Consider the following 21,136-nt stretch of genomic DNA (forward strand, 5'->3'; position numbering starts at 1 on the left):
ATGGTGAAAAATCACCACCGTACGACAAAGTATAAAATAAATGGGGGCATAAGTTGTTCAAACCGTGAAGGCGTTTAACTTGCGAGGCGACGGCGTTGTCAGATGGACATTGACGTGGGTCTTCTGCTGTCAAAGCTGCCATTTTCCTTCCATGAAGGAGAGCTTTATGGCCGTGGCATGCATGCATGTGGGAGGACAAAAACTGGCTTAATTAATTTTGGCACTGACCTCGAAATTTAGTTTTCTAAAATAAATATGTTCACGATATTTCAAAAATAGCAGATATATATATATATATATATATATATATATATATATATATAATATAATTATAATTTTCTGAAAAATCCATGTTTCTATGTCAGCGGTGCTCAACCTTTTTTTACGTCAAGGACCCCCAGAATTATCTCTATTGGGCCACGGACCCCCATCTCAAAATATGTAGTTCCAAAGACCCCCCCCCCCCCCCCCCCCCCCAGTTAAAAATGTTCGCTCTGAAATGTATATCAAAGATTTGCACACATTTTAACAATTTTTCAAAATAGCAGACCTACAAGCTCGTAGCGCGCCACTCGGTGGCGCGCTATGAGCTTGTAGATCTGCTATTTTTCAATAGCCGAAGCGTAACATAATGCCAACACCAAAAGGGGTTCCCGCCCCAAAATGGCTTACGATCTTTGCTGTGAGGTCTTTTGATTCTACGGGGGGTCCGTTGACGGCCCTGCCTCACTCCCTCCTGATTATAAAGTAATGAGTTCATTCCGAGGCTTCAGAGGAGCTTCAAGGCAAACTAACAAGACACGCATTCTGAGGCTTTGTAGTTAGGATCTGTTATCTCGTATGCCATTATTATTAAGTATCGCTTTGCAGGGCGCCCGGTTCGCACACATACCAGGCGTTATGTCATGATTAATTCATAAATGATGTCGTTTTGTTTTTGTGTGTGTGTTGCACCAGGCCACTTGTGAAATATTTACCACTCGCCTTTGAAACGGCCTCAAACCCCCCCCCCCCCCCCACCCCCTTTGCATATAGGGATGCTAGACACAGAGAGACGTCAATGTATGGGCGTGCCTGGCGGTTGCTCAGCCAGTCAGTATATGGGGATGCTAGACACAGAGAGACGTCAGTGTATGGGGGTGCCTGGTGGTTGCTCAGCCAGTCAGTATATTGGGGATGCTAGACACAGAGAGACGTCAGTGTATGGGGGTGCCTGGTGGTTGCTCAGCCAGTCAGTATATAGGGATGCTAGACACAGAGAGACGTCAATGTATGGGGGTGCCTGGCGGTTGCTCAGCCAGTCAGTATATGGGGATGCTAGACACAGAGACGTCAATGTATGGGGGTGCCTGGCGGTTGCTCAGCCAGTCAGTATATGGGGATGCTAGACACAGAGAGACGTCAATGTATGGGGGTGCCTGGCGGTTGCTCAGCCAGTCAGTATATGGGGATGCTAGACACAGAGAGACGTCAATGTATGGGGGTGCCTGGCGGTTGCTCAGCCAGTCAGTATATGGGCGGATGTGAAGTTCGAATCCGACTCCCGCTAAATGTCTTGCATTTCTCCTTTCTCCCTACTTGGACCCCGGGGTTCCTGTCTCTCTAGTCTACACACTACTAAAAGAAAAGCCTAAAAAAAAAAAAAAAATCCCAGAATGCAATGTGTAAAAGTTAAGTGCCACGGGGTCTTGGCTAATTAGGGCCTCGGCTTCCAGGATAATTTCTGCAATGAGCTCTCTCTGCCTCATAGTATTACATAATGAGCTGCCCCAGCCTTCCAGGATCCCCTCACTTTTGATATTTTATTTGAAGTTGCTGTCAGATCTGTTGTATTGTAGTCCTTATGTTTAGCATGAAGTAAATCTCTTACCTTGCCCCGGCCTACTTGTGTGACTGTGACGACGTGGCTTCAGAAGCTGCTTATTCACTCTAAAACTAACTAATGTTATACCCTGAAGAAAACCTATGGAATTTGCAGGTGCATCTTGCTCCAGGTTTTTGTGCATGCCCCCGGCACCTGCATGTCGTCTTGGTAGTCTTTTCCAAATTTAGCCGCACGCATGTGTGTACAGTAGCAGCATTTAATTTAGGCTTGTCACTGTGAAACCCCCCCTGCCGCCCATTTGTACAGTAGCTGCTTATTGCTTGTATCGGTTTGAAGTGTCTGTGTACACTATTAGGGGATTTGGGGGCGGTTTGAAGCACTCGAAAGTATGAATAAATGAAGAGCTTTGGCTGTTGGAACCACAGCGGGGTTGCCAAGAAGAACCGAGGACCCCTCCGGCCTCTGAACAACATCCAGCTGTCCGTGTTTTAGGTCCATACCCCTGCATTGAAGACCAGGCGACATCAAAGCCAAGGACTGGGGTTTGTGTTGAGGCAGGCTAGGTTTGGAGAACCTCACACCGTTTTTTAGCTTCTAAAGAAAGACATGACCCAAAAGTGGGGGGGGGCCAATTTGAAAGGGATTACGAGTGATTCTCCTTTTCATTAGCAGCGTAATTACCAGGTGGCAGCCTTTCTTTTCTTTTTCGTTTTTTCTTTCTTTTTTTTTTTACGTAGGTGGTTTATATTTAGAGGCGTGATCTTCAACAAAGCATGACACGCCAGGGGCCCAGTTCCAGAAAACATTGTGGCATATAGTAACAGAGAGTGAATCACCTCCTAGAATGAATATGTAATGTCACAGAAGTTCCAGGAGCCAAGGCAACGCTGCTGATTAACCTACGTAGGCATATTAAGCCCCATTCTGTGGGCGGGAACCCCTTTTGGTGTTAGCATTATGCTATGCTTTTGCTAACATTTTGCTCATTTTGCTCATAGCGCGCCACCGAGTGTCGCGCTATGAGCTTGTAGGTCTGCTAATATTTTTTTTAATCGTGAAAATATGGCACAAAATTTATATATTCTTTCAGAGCCAATGTTTTTAACTCAAATCTTTGCTTTCTGAGGGTTCCTGGAACAACATATTTTCAGATGGGGGGGGTCGGTGGCCAATTATTACATATCATTTCTGGGGTTCTTGACATGAAATATTGAGCACCACCGATACAGAAATCATCTTTCAGAAACTTGTCAGAATTCAGAAGGCATTTAAAAAAAAAAATGACGTCGGGCCTAAATGGGTTAATCACTCTCCTCCACACACACCATCCCCCCCCCCCGCCCCCCCCCCCCCCCAACACACACACACACCCCCCCTCTGGCCTGGAGGTCTACCAGAGCAGCGGCTTTTCATTTTCACCCATGTGGGCAGATGGTTCCGGTTCCAACGCCCGATAGCAAGTTATCCTCCGTGGCAGGAACATTTGGCACGCCGCCGTGACAACATAGTGTTTTGCAAAACGTGCAGGTGAAGTGAAGAAAGTGGTCTGGCTTTCGTGTTTCCGAAATGTTTTTAACCCGCTTAGGCCTAGATGTCGAGAAAAAGAAAGAAAAAAAAAAAGTCTTCCAAAATCATGACTGTTTTCTGAAAAAAAAACGTATGTTTCTGTATCGGTGGTGCTTAATATTTCATGTCAAGGACCCCAAAAATTATATGTAATATGCCTCCGCGCCCCCATTTGAAAATATGTTCCAGGGACCTCCCCAGAAGCAAAGATTTTAGTTAAAATGTTCACCCGTAATAATATATATTCAAAGATTTGAGGCACATTTTCACGACTTTTCCAAAAGAAAATAGCAGACCTACACAAGCTTGTAGCGCGCCACCGAGTGGCGCGCTAGGAGCTTGTGTAGATCTGCTATTTTTCAAATGGCTAAAACATAGCATAACACTAACGCCCAAAAGGGGATTTCCGCCCAAGATGGGTTAAGTGTGGTGTAAGGGAGCCGTATTAAAAATTACAGAAATGAGTGTAGCGCTGGAAGATGAGCTGCAGGATTTAGTCAGCGCTGTACAAAGGTCTGCACTGCAGTTTATTAAGAATTTATGGTCGTCCTCCGCAGGGCACCTTATGCGAATGCCGTCGGAGCGGCCCGGTAAACAAATAATGCTTTGTAATTGAGATTTATAATGCTAAATGTTGTGAGCCACACTGTGGCCCATAAATTCCTCCACCGCCCTGCACTGCACGCTCAACACTCCCACATTGTTCACAAACAGCTGTGTGTGTGTGTGTGTGTGTGAGTGTGTGTGTGTGTGCGTGTGCGCACACACGCACACAACATAAAATAAGCCTTGCATATTAGAGAATGGCCATGTGCTTGCCGTTTTGTGTGTGTGTCTTCAGCGCAAGGCAAGCTTTATTCTCATGATGTATACGACATGCATAGTGTACTTCTCCAATTTGCATTCAATCAGTGTAGATTTATGGTGATCCATGGGCTGTTGGTGCCGGTTGCAGTCTAATCCGGGCTCTGGCCCCGGACGCTCTGTGGCAGACAGGGCTGTAAATTTTCCTCCTCCTGCGGCGGCAGAATCACCGCTTAGAGCACCACAAAGCCTCAGCTCAGCAGTTCAAGGGTCGACGAGGCCCAGCCAGGCACAGCCTCCTCCTCTTAGTTATTCTTTTGGGCACGGTTTGGAGGCTTAGGTATCTGCCACTTCGGTATTGTTTTTGTAAAACACGTCGTTTATGCTAATTTCTATTGCAGAAATGTTTTAATTTTTCAATTTTAAGCAGGTCAGCAGGAAGTAAGTGGACTTGGCAGAGCGTTGGCTCTCTGAACGCTGGCGTCTGGCCCAGCGACAGAATAAGGCAGGGTTCATTACAGGAAGAAGCAATATTGTCCCGAGGCAGTGTGGCGTCTAGTAGTACATTTTAGAACGACTGTTGGAAGTTGTGCATTTGCATATTACACATATAGTTGATTGATTATAGATTATCACTTGATGTTGGGTTTTATTTTCCATAGAGCAGTGTGGAAGGGACGAGATAAAAAAAGGGGACTTTCTGTAAGTGGATATACATGCTATAGGTTTATTATGTCATTGTAGAAAAGATTAACAGTGTGGCTCTGTAGGAGGCTATAGCCATCTATAAGAGGTTCTGTGTGTTTGTCCAGAGAAGAGCTATTCTCATTAAAAACCCACTCAACCAAAATGTCTTGTGCTGCACACTGCCAGTAGGTCAAGGAAGTAGCATGTTAAACAAACCCGGTTGCATTATCGCACATCTTCCACAGAACGGTCTGGCCCCCCTAAGCGCTGGGTGGGCGTTTTTTGCAGAAACCAAAAAGTGGAACAGCCAATCATTGTCTGTCAATCACAGCCCCCCCCCCCCCCCCCGAGTGCAGATATAATATTGTGAATTAATGCGCAGTCAATGGGGCTTAGATGTGGCTGAAACCTTTCCCAAATATGCAGGGATATGTCACAGATTAAGATTAAGTACAGGTTTTACATTTAAGTCAGTACCAATGCCACCCCATCTCACAGCTCCGGTGCAGATTTTATATCCTCGCCACCGATGTCTCTAAAGTCCAATTCTGACAGTTTTAAGATGTTAAATCACTGATCACATTGTGAATGCACAATGAATATGCCCCTCATAGACCCCGCCGAGAAGCCAAAAATCTAAATGTCAAACTCGTACCAGAAGTATGAATGTTTCAACATGTCTATTTGAACCTGCTCTTTTCGTAGCCGCCCCGGTTGAGATATCAGTTTGTTCCAAGTACCTCAATGAAGTGCCCTGACTGACAGCCACAGCATACATTAACCCATTCTGGACGGGAACCCCTTTTGGTGTTTTTAAAACATTATGTTATAATTTAGCTATTGAAAAATAGCAGACCTACAAGCTCGTAGCGCGCCACTCGGTGGCGCGCTACGAGCTTGTAGATCTGCTATTTTTTTTATTTATTAAAATGTGGCGCAAATCTTTGAATATATATTCAGAGCGAACATTTTTACAAAAATATTTGCTTCTGTGGGGGTCCTGGAACTACATATTTTGAGATGGGGGGGGGGGGAAATCCGTGGCCACTGACATAGAAACATGGGTCTTTCAGAAAACTATTAGGATTTAGAAGCCTTTTTTTTTGTATTGACCTCAGTCCAAAATGGGTTAAAAATTGATGAAGGGCATTTAATTGGTCCCTGTGGTTACCTCTACAGTCGCTCTTTTTGGCTTTCCCCCCAGCGTGATCTTCTTATAATACGCGTCATACCCAGACTCCTCAGCCTGTCCATCTCCGCTGTCACATTGACACCCTCAGAGTGTCATTGTGATTGAATTAAGCTCCGACGCAAATCCGGAGCGTGTTTTCTCAGCAGATGTGTCGAGGGCGACGATCTTGGCTCTCATCGGTCTGCTTCAAATGAGCCCCTGATTGATGGTCCTGAGCTGTGATGGTTTTATATTAGCCGGGGCCACTGTAGCAGGAAGCAGACAAATGAAATGGAATGTAAGGCACATTAACCCATTTTGGACTGGGGTCGATAAAAAAAAAAAGGCTTCTAAATCCTAAAAAAAAAAAATCTGAAAAACCCATGTTTCTATGTCGGTGGTGCTCAACCTTTTTCATGTCAAGGACCCCAGAATTATCTCTATTGGGCCCCCATCTCAAAATATGTTGTTCCAGGGACAGGGGGGGGGGGGGGGGCAGAAGCCAATATTTTAGTTAAAAATGTTCGCTCTGAAATATATATTCAAAGATTTGCGGCCCTTTCTCACGACTTTAAAAAAATAGCAGACCTACAAAGCTCGTAGCGCGCCACTCGGTGGCGCGCCATGAGCTTGTAGATCTGCTATTTTTCAATAGCTAAAGCATAACGGAATGCTTGCGACACCAAAAAAGGGGTTCCCGCCAGAATGGGTTAACTATGAAGTACATTAACCAGGCTATACACAGAAAATGTACCGGCATCCTCATAAAGTTCATTAGAGGTCACTCCATTACAGTCTCTTCTTGATTAAGCTTTTATCCTGCATTAAAGCTCTCAACACGTTATTTATAACCTTTTTCTCCTCTTAAGTGTTCTGTCCTCTCTCCTCCTTTTTATGTACTTATGTCTTTGTTTCTGTACTTAAATGAACAAGTGCACATGCAAACCTCTTATTTATTTATCTACAGCTGCGCTAACGGCGTTATCAGCTCACCTGGCATTTTTTTAGCGGCGCCAAGCACGCCTAACAGTGACTGGGTAGGTCTGTATTTCAATACATCTATCTGTCCCTATGTCCATGTGTGACTATTGACCCCTGCAGCTGTTTTGAGCTAAGTCAGCTAAGTGGGGTCGCATTCTCATTGACCCTGCTGTCGGCTAAAGACACACACACACACACACACATACTGCACCGCTCAGTTCACAACGTTTTTTAAGATATTTTGGGGGGTTTATTGATAGTACAGGAAACGCATTAGAGACTGTACTGTATGTGATATGCGCCAGGACCACTAGGCCAGCATAATATCTCCAGGTCCTCATTTCAACAAACTTTTTTTCTTTAATTTTTTTGGGGGTTTGACGTCATCCCACTTGCCACATGCCCACTTGACGCCTCCAGTGTGACAGCGGCCGTTAACCCATTCAGGCCTGACCTCGAAATTGAAAAAAAAAATCTTCTAAATCCTCCAGTTTTCTGAAATAAATATTTTCACGATTTTTCAAAAATGGCAGACCTACAAGCTCGTAGCGCGCCACTCGGTGGGCGCGCTACGAGCTTGTAGATCTGCTGTTTTTCAATAGCTAAAGCATAACGTAATGCAAACACCAAAAAAGGGGTTCTCGCCCAAAATGGGTTAAAAACAATGGGTGCGTTTCCTGACATGAGTGTCGTGACGCTTTCCATCCGTCAGCCCCAATAGGCCTGAAACGGCACACACACCACCAAAAATACAATGTGTGTATATGGCATTCTGCCATACTCTTTTGGGGGCATTTCTGCTTTATTTTGGATAGTGAGTGAGAGAGAGAGAGAGAGACAGGAATAGCAGGAGAGAGAGAGAGAGAGGGGGGGGGGCATGAGGTAAAGAGTCTGGGTCGTATTCAAACCGAGGCCAGCGTGTGCAAAGTACTACCACATTATGTAGTATGCATTCTTTACAAGGTGAGCTACTGTGGCATCTTTTTTCTTTTTCTTTTTTAAACGGGTCCATCTCTTGAGGTCATGAATCTTACAAACAAAGTCTAGTACTTGTTTGCACATGTACTACAGACGACCATACTTCACCTGATGTTTTTGGACGCGCATTCAGACTCAGGATTGATGTCTTCCTACACACTGTCTCCTCCTCACCCCCCCCACCCCCCACATCTGCAGGCTTGTCTTTTTCCTGCTCTCAGAATAACGAGATCCCTGGCTCTGTCCAAGTGCACCGTTATCGCTATACGACCTAAAAATCCACTTCCCCGCAACTGGCAACCCGTGTCCCAGCACGACCTCCCGTTGGTTCTATTTTAGAGGTGTGACATCTCCCCCCATCTCGTACAAACGACAGTGTTGTCTGACACTACTGCGTCCCACAGCGTGGCTTATGTCACTGCGGTATAAAAGACAACAGGGTGAAAGCCTATGAGGACTTTGGTTCTGAGCTCGTTTCATTCTCTCTCTCCCCGCTATGAGAATCTAAATCACAGCCCCTACGGCAGTAGAAGGATTGGCAACTATCCTAAAAGGTGCTGGTTTTCAGTGGATGTCTTAACCCATTCTGACCTGAGATCAGATTCATACGAGGTTTCCGCCGGACACACACTGGTCCTGATGAACCCATTCTGACCTGAGATCAGATTAAAAAAAATGTCAAAAATAGCAGACCTACAAGCTCGTATCGCGCCACTCGGTGGCGCGATATGAGCTTGTAGATCTGCTATTTTTCAATAGCTAAAGCACAACATGATGCTAACACAAAATGGGTGCCCGGTCAGAATGGGTTAAATAGTGACGGGGGGGGGGTGCGGGGGGGGGGGGGGGGGGAAACGGATGGGGTGTTAGAAAATGTATATATGGTATGATTAATGAGGTGAAGATATATACCTCTCTGTTACATATGCTTAAGAATAAGGACTTTTAAAATTATCTCCAACTCCACCCCCCCCGCCTTTTCTTTTATTATGTTTAGCTCTGACCAAGAAGCTAGTATAAGCCACTTGCTTGGGCAGTGCATAATTTCCAAGCGCTGTCATGGTACAAAGCCATTGATGGATACCCCAATCTCATGATTGCTTAGAGGGCATGCAACATTAACAATTTAACATGGATCTTAATGTATGTTAAAAAAAAAAAAAAAAAAACAAACTCACTACTTGGGACCTACTTCATAACCTTTAGCGATGATTTGCATTTAACGTAATTAAATTTCAAATGTAATGTCTGTATGTACATCTTAACTCACACGCGCACCTCTGGGCAAACAGAGTAATTATGTGCTTGCTTTTAACGATTTGATTTATTTATTTCATGAAGGTCGTTTAATGACAATCAAGTTTATTATTAGTCTCATGACAATTAAATGGTAAATGCACTGCATTTATATAATTGTATTATAATTGGGTTTTTTTGTACTCTAACCCATTCTGACCGGGCACCCATTTTGGTGTTGGCATCATGTTATGCTTTAGCTATTGAAAAATAGCAGATCTACAAGCTCATATCGCGCCACCGAGTGGCGCGCTACGAGCTTGTAGGTCTGCTATTTTTTGAAAAATCGAAGAACGACTGACATTTTTAGAATCTGATCTCGGGTCAGAATGGGTTCATCAGACCAGTGTGTGTCCGGCGGAAACCTCGTATGAATCTGATCTCAGGTCAGAATGGGCTAATGAACATTAGAATTAGAATTAGAAAAAGGGAAACACTAGTATATGTTACCCATGGCACAGACCCACACGCAACCATGCAAGGCACTAACCTGCTATTGAGGACCCGTGTCTTGCTCAAGGACACTTGCTCAAGGACACTTGGGCATACAGTAGGGCTTAGGGCATACAGTAGGGCATACAGCAGGGCTTTCACTTCTAGTGATTTTTGAGTGGTGCAACCACTCAAAAAGGAACGGCAATGTCCGTGTTCACCTACCTATGTTGTTCGTTCACTTACCTACCTACCTATGTGGCCATGAGTACCAGTAGGGGCGCTGTTGTGCCAGAAACGGAGAGAGAGATAGTATTAGTGCTGCACTGTTGCCTGCTAATGATAGAGGAGGAGGGGGGGGGGGGGGGGAGTTGCACCACTCTGTTCCCACGGGTGTGATTTTACTAGTTGACTAGTCGACTAGTTGTTTAACTATTATTTTTGTAATGATATTTGTACATTTACAAACTGTGTACATTGGTGACTATAAATCTAGTATTCTAGCTGATCTTGAGGCCTACAAAAAAAAACGTTTTTATGTTCTTATCAACTAGTCAACTAGTACCAACAAGGTCAACTAGTGGATTTACTAGTCGACTAGTTGCTTAAAGCCCTAGAATCGAGTCAGGAGGAGCCGGGGAATGAACTGTGAACCTTCTGAGACTCTGCAGCAGCAGCAGTTGTCGGCGGTTTTTCTGTTTCTACTTTAAATCCATCCACTTTAACCAGTCCAGACTTTTTGGGGCATTTTATATTCCATCCACGGTCCAGTCTTACAAGTATCAATGTGCCCGGAATTAACCCATTCTGACCTGAGATCAGATTCATACGAGGTTTCCACTGGACACACACTGGTCTGATTAACCCATTCTGACCTGAGATCAGATTCTAAAAATGTCAGGCGTTCTTCGATAAAAAAAAAAAATAGCAGACCTACAAGCTCGTAGCGTGCCACTCGGTGGCGCGCTATGAGCTTGTAGATCTGCTATTTTTCAATAGATAAAGCATAACATGATGCTAACACCAAAATGGGTTCCCGTTCAGAATGGGTTAAATCAGCGAGCTGATCTTCTCCAATGATTCAAATACTGTGATGTAACGGCCGTTGCATCAAAAGGCAAGTGGGCACTAGTGTAATCTTGTACATCAGCAACTTCATCCTCTTCTCCGTTTTCCTCCCACAAACGCACTGATCAAAAAGCAACCGTTTAGACTCTTGAGCCGATAGCAAGCCTATCACATATCTCTCTCTCATGATGACAAGAAGCTTGAAAACAAATCAAACTTAGGCCAAACTTCTTCCTAAACGGGCGGCGGCGTGTTAGGACGCTCCGGTGTGAGTAGATATTTTTTAGGAAAGTGGCATTTGTCTCTGCGTGATGTGTCCTGAAAGGTCAGAGCAGCGGCCAGCGGCATCATCAGTGCAGTGGTTCTCTCACTGCCTCTCTGTTGCATTTAATAGGATTCAGCTGAGCTGCATGGCATTTGCAATGATTGGACCTGACCTTACTGATGATCAGTTCTATCATGGACATTACCGACGGGACACGTAGCGCCGTGAAATCCTTTTGTTCAACAGCTGCCTCTTTCCTCCTTTCATCTGCCTTCCTTTCATCACTCCCACTTTCTCCTTTGTGGACACGAGGGGAAAAAAAGGCTAAAAACTAAATAGCTGTGTGGTTAACCCTTTTGGTGTTAGCATTATGTTATGCTTTAGCTATTGAAAAATAGCAGATCTACAAGCTCATAGCGCGCCACCGAGTGGCGCGCTACGAGCTTGAAGGTCTGCTATTTTTTGAAGAATCGTGAAAAGTGACATGAAAGTGTTTGAGAACGACTGACATAGAAAAACTGCTTTTTCAAGAAAACTGTCAGGATTTAGAAGAATCGTTCCCAGGTCAAAATGGGTTAAGTCTGTACATTTCTATGTCCTATACCTTTAGATTTGCATGACTGATCACCAAAAAGTGGACCGATATGAGCTTCAGGGCTGTACCACTTTGTGTATCGACCTATATATACATATTTCTCAGTAGGGAGACCACCTCCAAAACTCTCCAGATTTGCAAGTTATATTGTTTTAGCGTGACTTTAGCATGCAAGATTGGTTTAAGTTACCTTTTTATTCATTGAAATTTCCAGATTGTAGGTTTAACCATAATAACACCCCCAGACACGCTCGCATTCACAGCCGTTTTAAAATGTGCACCTCGTGAATATATGGAGAAAATGTACCAAAAGTCGTCTATGTCAGGCATTGTTACTTAAGAGATCTAATTAACAGATTAGCAGAGTAACGGTCACACATGGTACCCTTTCAGTTCTACCTTCCTGTGCGTGGCTGATGCTTTTGGAAAAAAGCAAAGCGAATGTCAACAATGACAACCCAACGCAGCCTCCACGAGACCTGTGATATTTCACCTCCTTATCTCCGGGTTCCTTGTAAACGAGGTGGTTCACCTTTTTTTTATTTTATCGGTTTCACTCGAAAAGATCTCCAGAGTTGTGGGATGAAAGCCTCTCGAGATAGGGGGCTGACCCGGCAAGGTGGGTACACTTAAGGGCCCCTATATATACTTTGTTTTGTGTGTGTGTGTGGGGCACGCCGAAAAATAACAGATCTACAAGCTCACATCTCGTCGGCACTGTGATGGGGATGTGAGCTTATTGATCTGGTATTTTCGGTGGCGCGATACCAACATGCGGCCAAGTATAAATTGGTCTTTAATAGCCAGTAGTGTGGCGCATAGGAGTGCCATGGGAGCTATATAGTCGGTGCTGTGAGGGACACTTCAGCGGTCCGCACGGGGACAGAACCACATTTTGTTGATGGCAGAGAGTGCCTGCGATGATGGGGCTCTTAACCCATTCTGACCTGAGATCAGATTCAAAAAATGTCTTCTGCATCCTGACAGTTTTCTGAAAAAGCCATGTTTCTATGTCAGTCGTTCTTCGATTTTTCTAAAATAGCAGACCTACAAGCTCGTATGAGCTTGTAGGTCTGCTGTTTTTCAACAGCTATAGCATAACGCTAACACCAAAAGGGGTTCCCGCCCAGAATGGGCTAATGATAGAAGTCTCCATTATAAGAGAGAGGGTCAGTCATAAACGAAAGTCTTGCGAGTGATGACCCCCGTTCTTTTCTCACATGAGATATTATGCGCCATGAAATATAAGAGCATTGTTAAAATAGCATAATGGCTAAATGACTTAATCTTTTTTGCTGTAGCATCGCACTCGCCAGTGACATTAGGGTAACATAATTACAATTGTAATTACCTGCTTTTAGCAGGTGCTCTTAACGTATACTGTACCTGCCAACATTAGCCTGTGACAAAGAGGGATATTGTCGACTGTAAATGGCCTGTCCTCCATGCCCCGGCCCCAACATAACCTACAGATTACTAGAATAAATACAAGAATGTGACAGTAAAATTACTTCTAATTTGTTTCGAATTAATAGATAGGAAATAATATATAGGAAAACGTGATCAAAGGTCGACATCTAAGGCGCGTGCGTGTGCGTGTTCGTGTGCGTGTGCGTGTGTGTGTGTGTGTGCGTGTGCGTGTGCGTGTGTGTGTGTGTGTGTGCAAGTCTGCTTTGGAATGAGTCAATGGGGCGAGAAATGTCTGTCTCACCATGATAGTCTGCTCATGTTAGAATGTGCAAACCTGCCAACATGTACGCATTTTTCATAACAAACCCATTTTAATATAAATGTTTCACACTAAAATTAAATAAGCTTAGCGCACGCCGAACATAACAAATGTGGTTCTGTTGTGTGTGGCGCACGCGTGTGTGTGTGTGTGTGTGTGTGTGTGTACACACTCCAGAGGTTAGAATGTGTGGAGGGCATAGAAAATGGGATTCTGAGCAACAAATACAATTTAGGCATTTATCTGTGCCTTACACTGTAAGGCACTCTGGAATAAATGCCTAAATTGTATTGCTTACTGTAAGGCTTACAGTAAGCAATAGACACAGACAAAACATGCAAGTTGAAATGACCTTAAATTGTGAAATTATAACTTAACATTTATCATGCTAAAGACATCTTATCAAATGAAACCGTAGGAGGTCTAGGACGTCTGTACACGTCCTAAGATGTTTTATATTGGTTAACCCATTCTGACCTGAGATCAGATTCATACGAGGTTTCCGCCGGACACACACTGGTCTGATGAACCCATTCTGACCTGAGATCAGATTCTAAAAATGTCAGTCGTTCTTCGATTTAAAAAAAAAATAGCAGACCTACAAGCTCGTATCGCGCCACTCGGTGGCGCGATATGAGCTTGTAGATCTGCTATTTTTCAATAGCTAAAGCATAACATGATGCCGACACCAAAATGGGTGCCCGGTCAGAATGGGTTAAAGGACCACTTCACCACTTTTCAATATTCATATAATAGGTCCTCACTAATAATCATGAAAAAATTCTGCCATTTCTTTCTAATCTGTATAGGAGGGCAGTGGGCAGTTCAGAAACCGTCTTCCAGTGACATCATCGATGGGGAATACAAGCTAATAAAAACTGCCGGCTTTCTAGTCCTGAAAAGTTGCAATGCGAAAATGGAAGCCATCGTTCTCACGATAATGAAAATCTAAATAGTTTTGTAAAAAAAATATTGCTTAAAACGATATCTGCCTAATGATGTCACTGGAAGACTATTTCTAAACTGCCCACAGCCGTCCTATGAGACACAGACTGAGTAGGAAAAAATCATGCCATTTTTTTTTTCATGATTATTAGTGACGACCTATTATATGAAGATAGGTTGAAAAGTGGCGAAGTGGTCCTTTAATGTAGGCCCCAACCCTAAGCTACATCTGGCTAGCTCTAGAATGCTAGGGCGATGTGCACGGGCCGTGCCCCGAAAATCAAAGTGATGAGGGAAATTCAGACACAAGCCCACGTCGGCCACCACCGCACACAGGACTGCCATTCGTCAGCGACGCCAGGCGTCCTCGTGCGAAGAGGAGTGTGTCGTCCTCCTCCTCGTCGTCTCTTCTCTCTGTGCTTGACTCGTGTATTCACGTGTCACAGATAGTCAGAGCGGCCTTGCAGCATTTCCTGTGTGAGCGCCTGTGAGTGTAGCAGCTGAAGACGAGCGCGAGCACAAGCGATGCTTTCACAGAGCCTCCCCTGATCTCAGCCATCTCAAAACTTCCTCCGAGCTCTCATTAGCATGCCTGCTGCGTCTCCGGCTTCAGCCCAGCCTCGCTGCTGCTGCTGCCGCTGCTGCTGCTATAACTGCGCGCGCACACACACCTACACACAGCACATCATGTCCATATCATGCTCCCCCCCCCCCCACCCCCCCCCACCACACACGGCTTAATATTCATACATCATCACACAGCAGCAGTGTCGCTTGCCGACGAGAACTGATCTATGTAACGATATGTCACCCGACGACGTTGTCGGCAAGCGACACCTTCATGCTGCCTTTTTTCTCTCTTTTGTACTCCTTGTCCTTCTTTATTTGCGCCATATCTTCCTCTGGCTTGCTCTCTACCTCTCCACATCATCTTCTTCCTCTGAACGGGCTACTCATTCCTGTCCTGTGTCTGTCTGTCTGTCTGTCTCCCTTCCCCCGTTACATGTTTTTTACCTCCTCCTATCCCCTCGTTCTTTTTCCTCTGGTCTCTCACAGACGCATATTTAGTCCTCTAATATCATGATCATTCCCTCCAGCACTCTTCACCCCGTCCCACCCCCCCCTCCTCCTCCTCCTCGGCCATACCCTCTCCCTTCCTCTTCTGTAATGGGATGTCAACTCTTCACCTCTCCTTACTCCCTACTTAACGAGTCCTCCTATTAACCCATTCTGACCTGAGATCAGATTCATACGAGGTTTCCACTGGACACACACTGGTCTGATTGACCCATTCTGACCTGAGATCAGATTATAAAAATGTCAGTCGTTCTTCGATTTTTCAAAAATAGCAGACCTACAAGCTCGTATCGCGCCACTCGGTGGCGCGATATGAGCTTGTAGATCTGCTATTTTTCAATAGCTAAAGCATAACATGATGCTAACACCAAAATGGGTGCCCGTTCAGGATGGGTTAATCAGTAGCCCGCGGTGCTGATAGAAGTGATATACTCCCATTTTATCACTATTGTCTCAGGGTGTCTCGCTCTCTCTCCCCCTCTCTCTGCACACACACACACACATAATATATGTACAGAACATCGCACGCGGTAGACAAAAATCATTAATATTATTAATGGTTTTGTCTACAGTGTGTGCGATGTTCTTGTCGGTGGCTGAGTTTGTTTACACGTGTTGATGAAAGGGCATAGATTTCTGTTCTCTCTACGTGCAGGCTGGCAGCAGAAATTGCACATCTTTGTGCATCTACGGCGATGCTCACAGCCCCTTAATGTTTGGCTGTGTGTGTGTAGTTGAACACAGCTGAGCATGCAGTGGGAAGCGTGTTTGCGCGTGTGTGCGTGCACACGTGCACACATCTTCAGCAGAGTGCTCACCAGACTGCTCACCAGGGACGCCATTGATGCGCTCAGCAGGATTGGGGTTTAACCCATTCTGGGCGGGAACCCCTTTTGGTGTTTTAAAACATGTTGTAATTTAGCTATTGAAAAATAGCAGATCTATAAGCTCATAGCGCGCCACAGAGTGGCGTGCTATGAGTTTGTAGGTCGGCTTTTTTTTTTAGAAAAATCATGAACATGTGGTGCAAAGCTTTGAATATATACTCTTTAAGAGCAAACTTCTTTAACTAAAATCTTTTGCTTCTGGGATGTGGTCCCTGAAACAACACATTTTCAGATGGGGGGTCAGCGGCCAATTTCATATATTTCTGGGGGTCCTTGACATGAAATATTGAGAACCACTGATATAGAAACATGAGGTTTTTCAGAAAGAAAAAAAAACATTAAAAAAAAACATTTCTTTTAAATTTCGACGTCGGGCCTAAATGGTTTAATCATAACTCCCAGCCTATTTCATGTGTCCAAGACTCACAACCCCAAAACCCCCACATTCCAGTTCCCTTCTCCCTGTACCACGGGGGAATGAGTAGCCGGGGCGTGTGAGGTCTTGTGCGCTCCGTTAACTACAACTGCACATAAATGCTTGTAATGGTAGAAGGTCATAACATCCTCATTACATGCAAGGCGGGATATTTCTGTTTCATTTATTCACTATGAGCCGGTGAAATTGTAACATTGAATGCTATTACACACACAGTACACACACACACGCTGGATCTGAGCACACAATTCAATTCAATTATTGGCATGAGAAAACATACGTTTACATTGCCAAAGCAGAAAGAACAATACAGCAATACAATCAAAACAAAAATGATGTACGTTTTGTACACACATACCCTCATACACACAAAGCTTTAAGGCTCATACATAGTCTGGATCTTCGGTGGTGGGGTGACCACCGAACTACAACATGACGTCACGAGCCGCGGTGAAGAGCAAACCACCGCCACCGCTCCAGCCCTTCTCTCTGTTTTTACTCACCACCGCTCAACGTTATTTCAGCTCCGGTGGTCAGCTCACCACCGGAGCTGTGGTCACCTCGCCACCGAAGATCCAGACTATGACTAGGCCTTTAGCATTCACCATTAGCCTGTTAAGATTTAACGGCTACCAGAGGAAGCTACATTCAAACGATCAACTGTACAGTAATGAGCTATTTTTCTCTATCTCTTTCTCTCTCTCGCTCACACACAGGTTTAGCGATATTAGATGAAGTCAGGCTATAAGGCTATAAGCCCAGTAGCCTGTGATTGTTAAAAGGACACGTCGGATGCTCTTGAGCCCTCGGTGAATGCAATAAAGCCCACGTAAGAAAGGGTCAACATTTTCTTTTTTTTTACACTATTAAAGCACCACAGAGAAATGTCACGTGTGACCCTGCGTTTCAACACCACCGCCGCGTGAGAATCGGTGATGAAGCCACGGAGCCCCTGGCTGTCACCGTGCTCGCCTTGTGTGAACACTATAGAAGCCCTAATCATCAGGCAGACGGGCAGGTATAGGTTGGCGGGTGGGCTTGTTTAGCAACCCGAGTGAGGAATTGAAAAGCGGTGTTCCGACCCAGAGACTTGGTCTGATTATGCTGCGGCGGAGTACGGCTATAGAGAACCAAGCAATGCAGCTCTCATTCAACCCAGTTGAATGGGGAGGGGGGGGGGGGGGGGGTACTGTCCTCAATTATCATGAGGACGGTCGTGGTTTATTTAGAATTGGGATGCATTTTGTTTCTCTTTTTGTTTGACTCTCGAGTAAGTTGCCAGATTCTGTGAAGCTCACTCTACTCCAGAAAGTAACCCTTTAATGTTTAATGTTCCCTCAACATAATAGACTGACGGTAGTGTTTGCCTTTCAACTGAATTTGCATTGGGTGAGCCTTTCTGTGGCGCATAACCCAGTGACTGTATGAGAATATGTGGGTTGTTTTTCAGTCATCTTGGCTCTGAACCACACAGGCCTGTGGGTGTCCATCTAACCCAACTGTCACAGCTCCGTGACTCAGCGTGACAAACCGAGGGGGATGTGGGGGATGCATGGATTCAAGTTCTCGGACTGATTTCAGTCACTCGGATTCATCCATATATAGGGTCCAGCATCTCTTTCTCTCTTGGCTGAAGCTGGGCATACATTGTAACGATTTTTTTAGCACGAAATGCTGGCACAGAAATTCAGCACGACTCAATGGAAATCGTGAGGCTCAAATATCGTGGCGTTTTCTAGTATAGGATGATTTATAATTGGTTGCACGCCGATGTGCACTCTACAAGCTCACAACCTGACGTGTTGTGAGCTTGTAGATCAGCTTGTCTCTGAATGAATCAGGCATAACCCTAACCAGACTATTGTAGCAGTGGCATGTCCAGAAGCATCTTCCATAAACTCTAATTATTTTGGGTTATTGAAGAAGCTTATGGGTATGGCTAACTTTACTTCAACTCGTTAGCTGTATGTAGAACAGCAGGAACTTAGTTTTAGAATACCAAAACATAGTTTTACATGTTGTGCTAATTGTTGCAAACGGAGCGCTAGTCTGGTGGGCTCCTTTTTACATTGTTTCACAAATCACTGATTGATACTTGGCCTTGCAAAACGTTCAGTCCTGAAAGTCATTTTTCTTTTGCTTTATGACAAGGAGCTGACTAAAATGGATGCATTGTAATGTAATGTCATAGACTCATAGTTGTTGAACTGTGTGTTTGCTTTCAAAGTAAGCTTCACGGGTGAACATATTGGATCTGCACATGCACATTGAAAGAGTGCCTCCCACACCTGTGTGCAGTGAGCAAGCTGCCAGCCACTCAGCCTTGATTGCTTGATTGGCAGTGAGTCTCCATGGGGCCTTTTGACACACATGGTTAAAAACCCTTGCTGAGCGTCTCTTTTCTCCCCCCCCCCCCCCCCCCCCCTCTCAGTGTCCAGACCATGTATCCTGTAAGCAGGACCTGCTGGCCTACCTCCAGCGCATCGCCCTGTATTGCCACCAGCTCAACATCTGCAGTAAGGTCAAGGCCGAGGTGCAGAACCTGGGAGGAGAGCTGGTCGTGTCTGGGGTAAGTGTGCGACACTTTTCTCCTGCCTAGATCTGTGTCTGTGGCTTTCAAATGGCTGTCATCACAGGGTTGCCCAGGGGGCTCCTATGAGGAGAAACACGGTGTTCCAAGTGACGGGGTGTCAAAGTGTCGTGTGGAACTGGAACGTGTTGAGCTGCAATTGCAGGTGTTACAAAGTTGAACTTGAGCTTTGTGGAAGTGGAAACTAAATGAAAGAAAAAAAGCATATTCTCACATTCTTCTCCTAGCGAGTGTATTCACTAGTAGTTTCAGGCTAGGATGATTAACCCATTTAGGCCTGACCTCAAAATGTAAAGAAATCTTCTAAATCTAAGTTTTCTGAAATAAATATTTTCACAATCTTTCAAAAATAGCTAAATTATAACATAATGTTTAAAACAACAAAAGGTGTTCCCGCCCAAAGTGGTTTAATGTAAGTTGAATGACTTTTATCAGCACACGCACATTCATGGTGTGTGCCAAATAAATTAAAAATTAAAATGTCTAATGACCAATGCAAATCACGGTGATTAGGTGATGATTCATAGTGTGGCATGTCATATTTGCTGATTATATTTCATATCTCGTATTGAAAACATAATCGGGGCTTTGTTGCCCAAAGCTTTCTCGGTGGCTTAACCAATTTTGGGCGGGAACCCCTTTTGGTGTTAGCATTATGTTAGGCTTTAGCTATTGAAAAATAGCAGATCTACAAGCTCATAGCGCGCCACGCTATGAGCTTGTAGGTCTGCTATTTTTGAAAACTCGGCACAAATCTTTGAATATATATATATATATATATATATATTTAATATTATTATTCATTCTTATTATATTTTTTTATTTTATTTTTTACGTTGGGCCTAAATGGGTTAAGATAACGCAGTGCTAGAGGATATTTACATACAGACAACATTGGAAGTGACTTAGTTTATCTACTTTCTCGTGGAATTGTTGCTGGTCACAAACACACTGTTTGTGAAGATAAGTGTGTTCCCTTCTAGACTGTGGGAAAAATAACCAGGTCTTACACCATTAACATATTCGTCGGAGGGTTCTCAGGGGCCACCATAACCGTAGTTTAAATTAGGATAACCTTTTCACATGGTTGTGTTTTTCTCACCTGTTTATACTCCAGACAGATATTATAATGAAGTGTTACCCAAGGAGCACACAGCGCTGCACAATTGTGAATCGTCAAAGTAGTCCGAATAGTCTACACTAGAGCATGGTCACACATACACAGCAAAATAATGTGTTAATATCATTCCAAGGCCTCTAGTCTGAGACTGGCAAACTGTCATACTTAAGGAATAACTACCCACTACAATATTCCCCCCATGAATTCCATGCAACACTATTTACATCCTTACTTTAGCAGTAGATGTGGCGTAAACTAACGAGTGAGATGGGTGGGCAGTTCGGTTTGAATTGCAAATAAATAACACGCCAATTAGTTGATTAAAAAAAATACATTTGAGGATAAAAAAAAAACTATAAATTCCATTGTGGTCTTCTCATAAACAAAGGTGAAAAAAAAGTCATTTTGCGCCTTTGCTGGAGGACCTGAGAGATCTGACATTTGGTTTAGGAGGCAGTATGTCGATGATGTACAGCGGGGCCAGCCCATGTAGAGCTTTAACCCATTCTGACCGGGCACCCATTTTGGTGTCGGCATCATGTTATGCTTTAGCTATTTAAAAATAGCAGATCTACAAGCTCATATCGCGCCACCGAGTGGCGCGATACGAGCTTGTAGGTCTGCTATTTTTGAAAAAAATCGAAGGACTGACATTTTTTAGAATCTGATCTCAGGTCAGAATGG

The 21,136-nt window shown here is 44.3% G+C and overlaps 1 protein-coding gene across 1 annotated transcript in view; it reads left to right on the plus strand.

Annotated features, from left to right (window-relative positions):
• Positions 1-21,136, plus strand: part of ctnna1 (catenin (cadherin-associated protein), alpha 1) — a 127,341-nt gene that overhangs the window by 103,567 nt on the left and 2,638 nt on the right. Inside the window, 1 exon segment of the mRNA XM_083785769.1 lies at positions 19,174-19,311. Within this exon segment, the coding sequence (XP_083641895.1) occupies positions 19,174-19,311 (138 nt within the window).

The sequence above is a fragment of the Protomyctophum parallelum genome, assembly GCF_964188405.1.
Source record: "Protomyctophum parallelum genome assembly, chromosome: 16".
Lineage (NCBI taxonomy): Eukaryota > Metazoa > Chordata > Actinopteri > Myctophiformes > Myctophidae > Protomyctophum > Protomyctophum parallelum.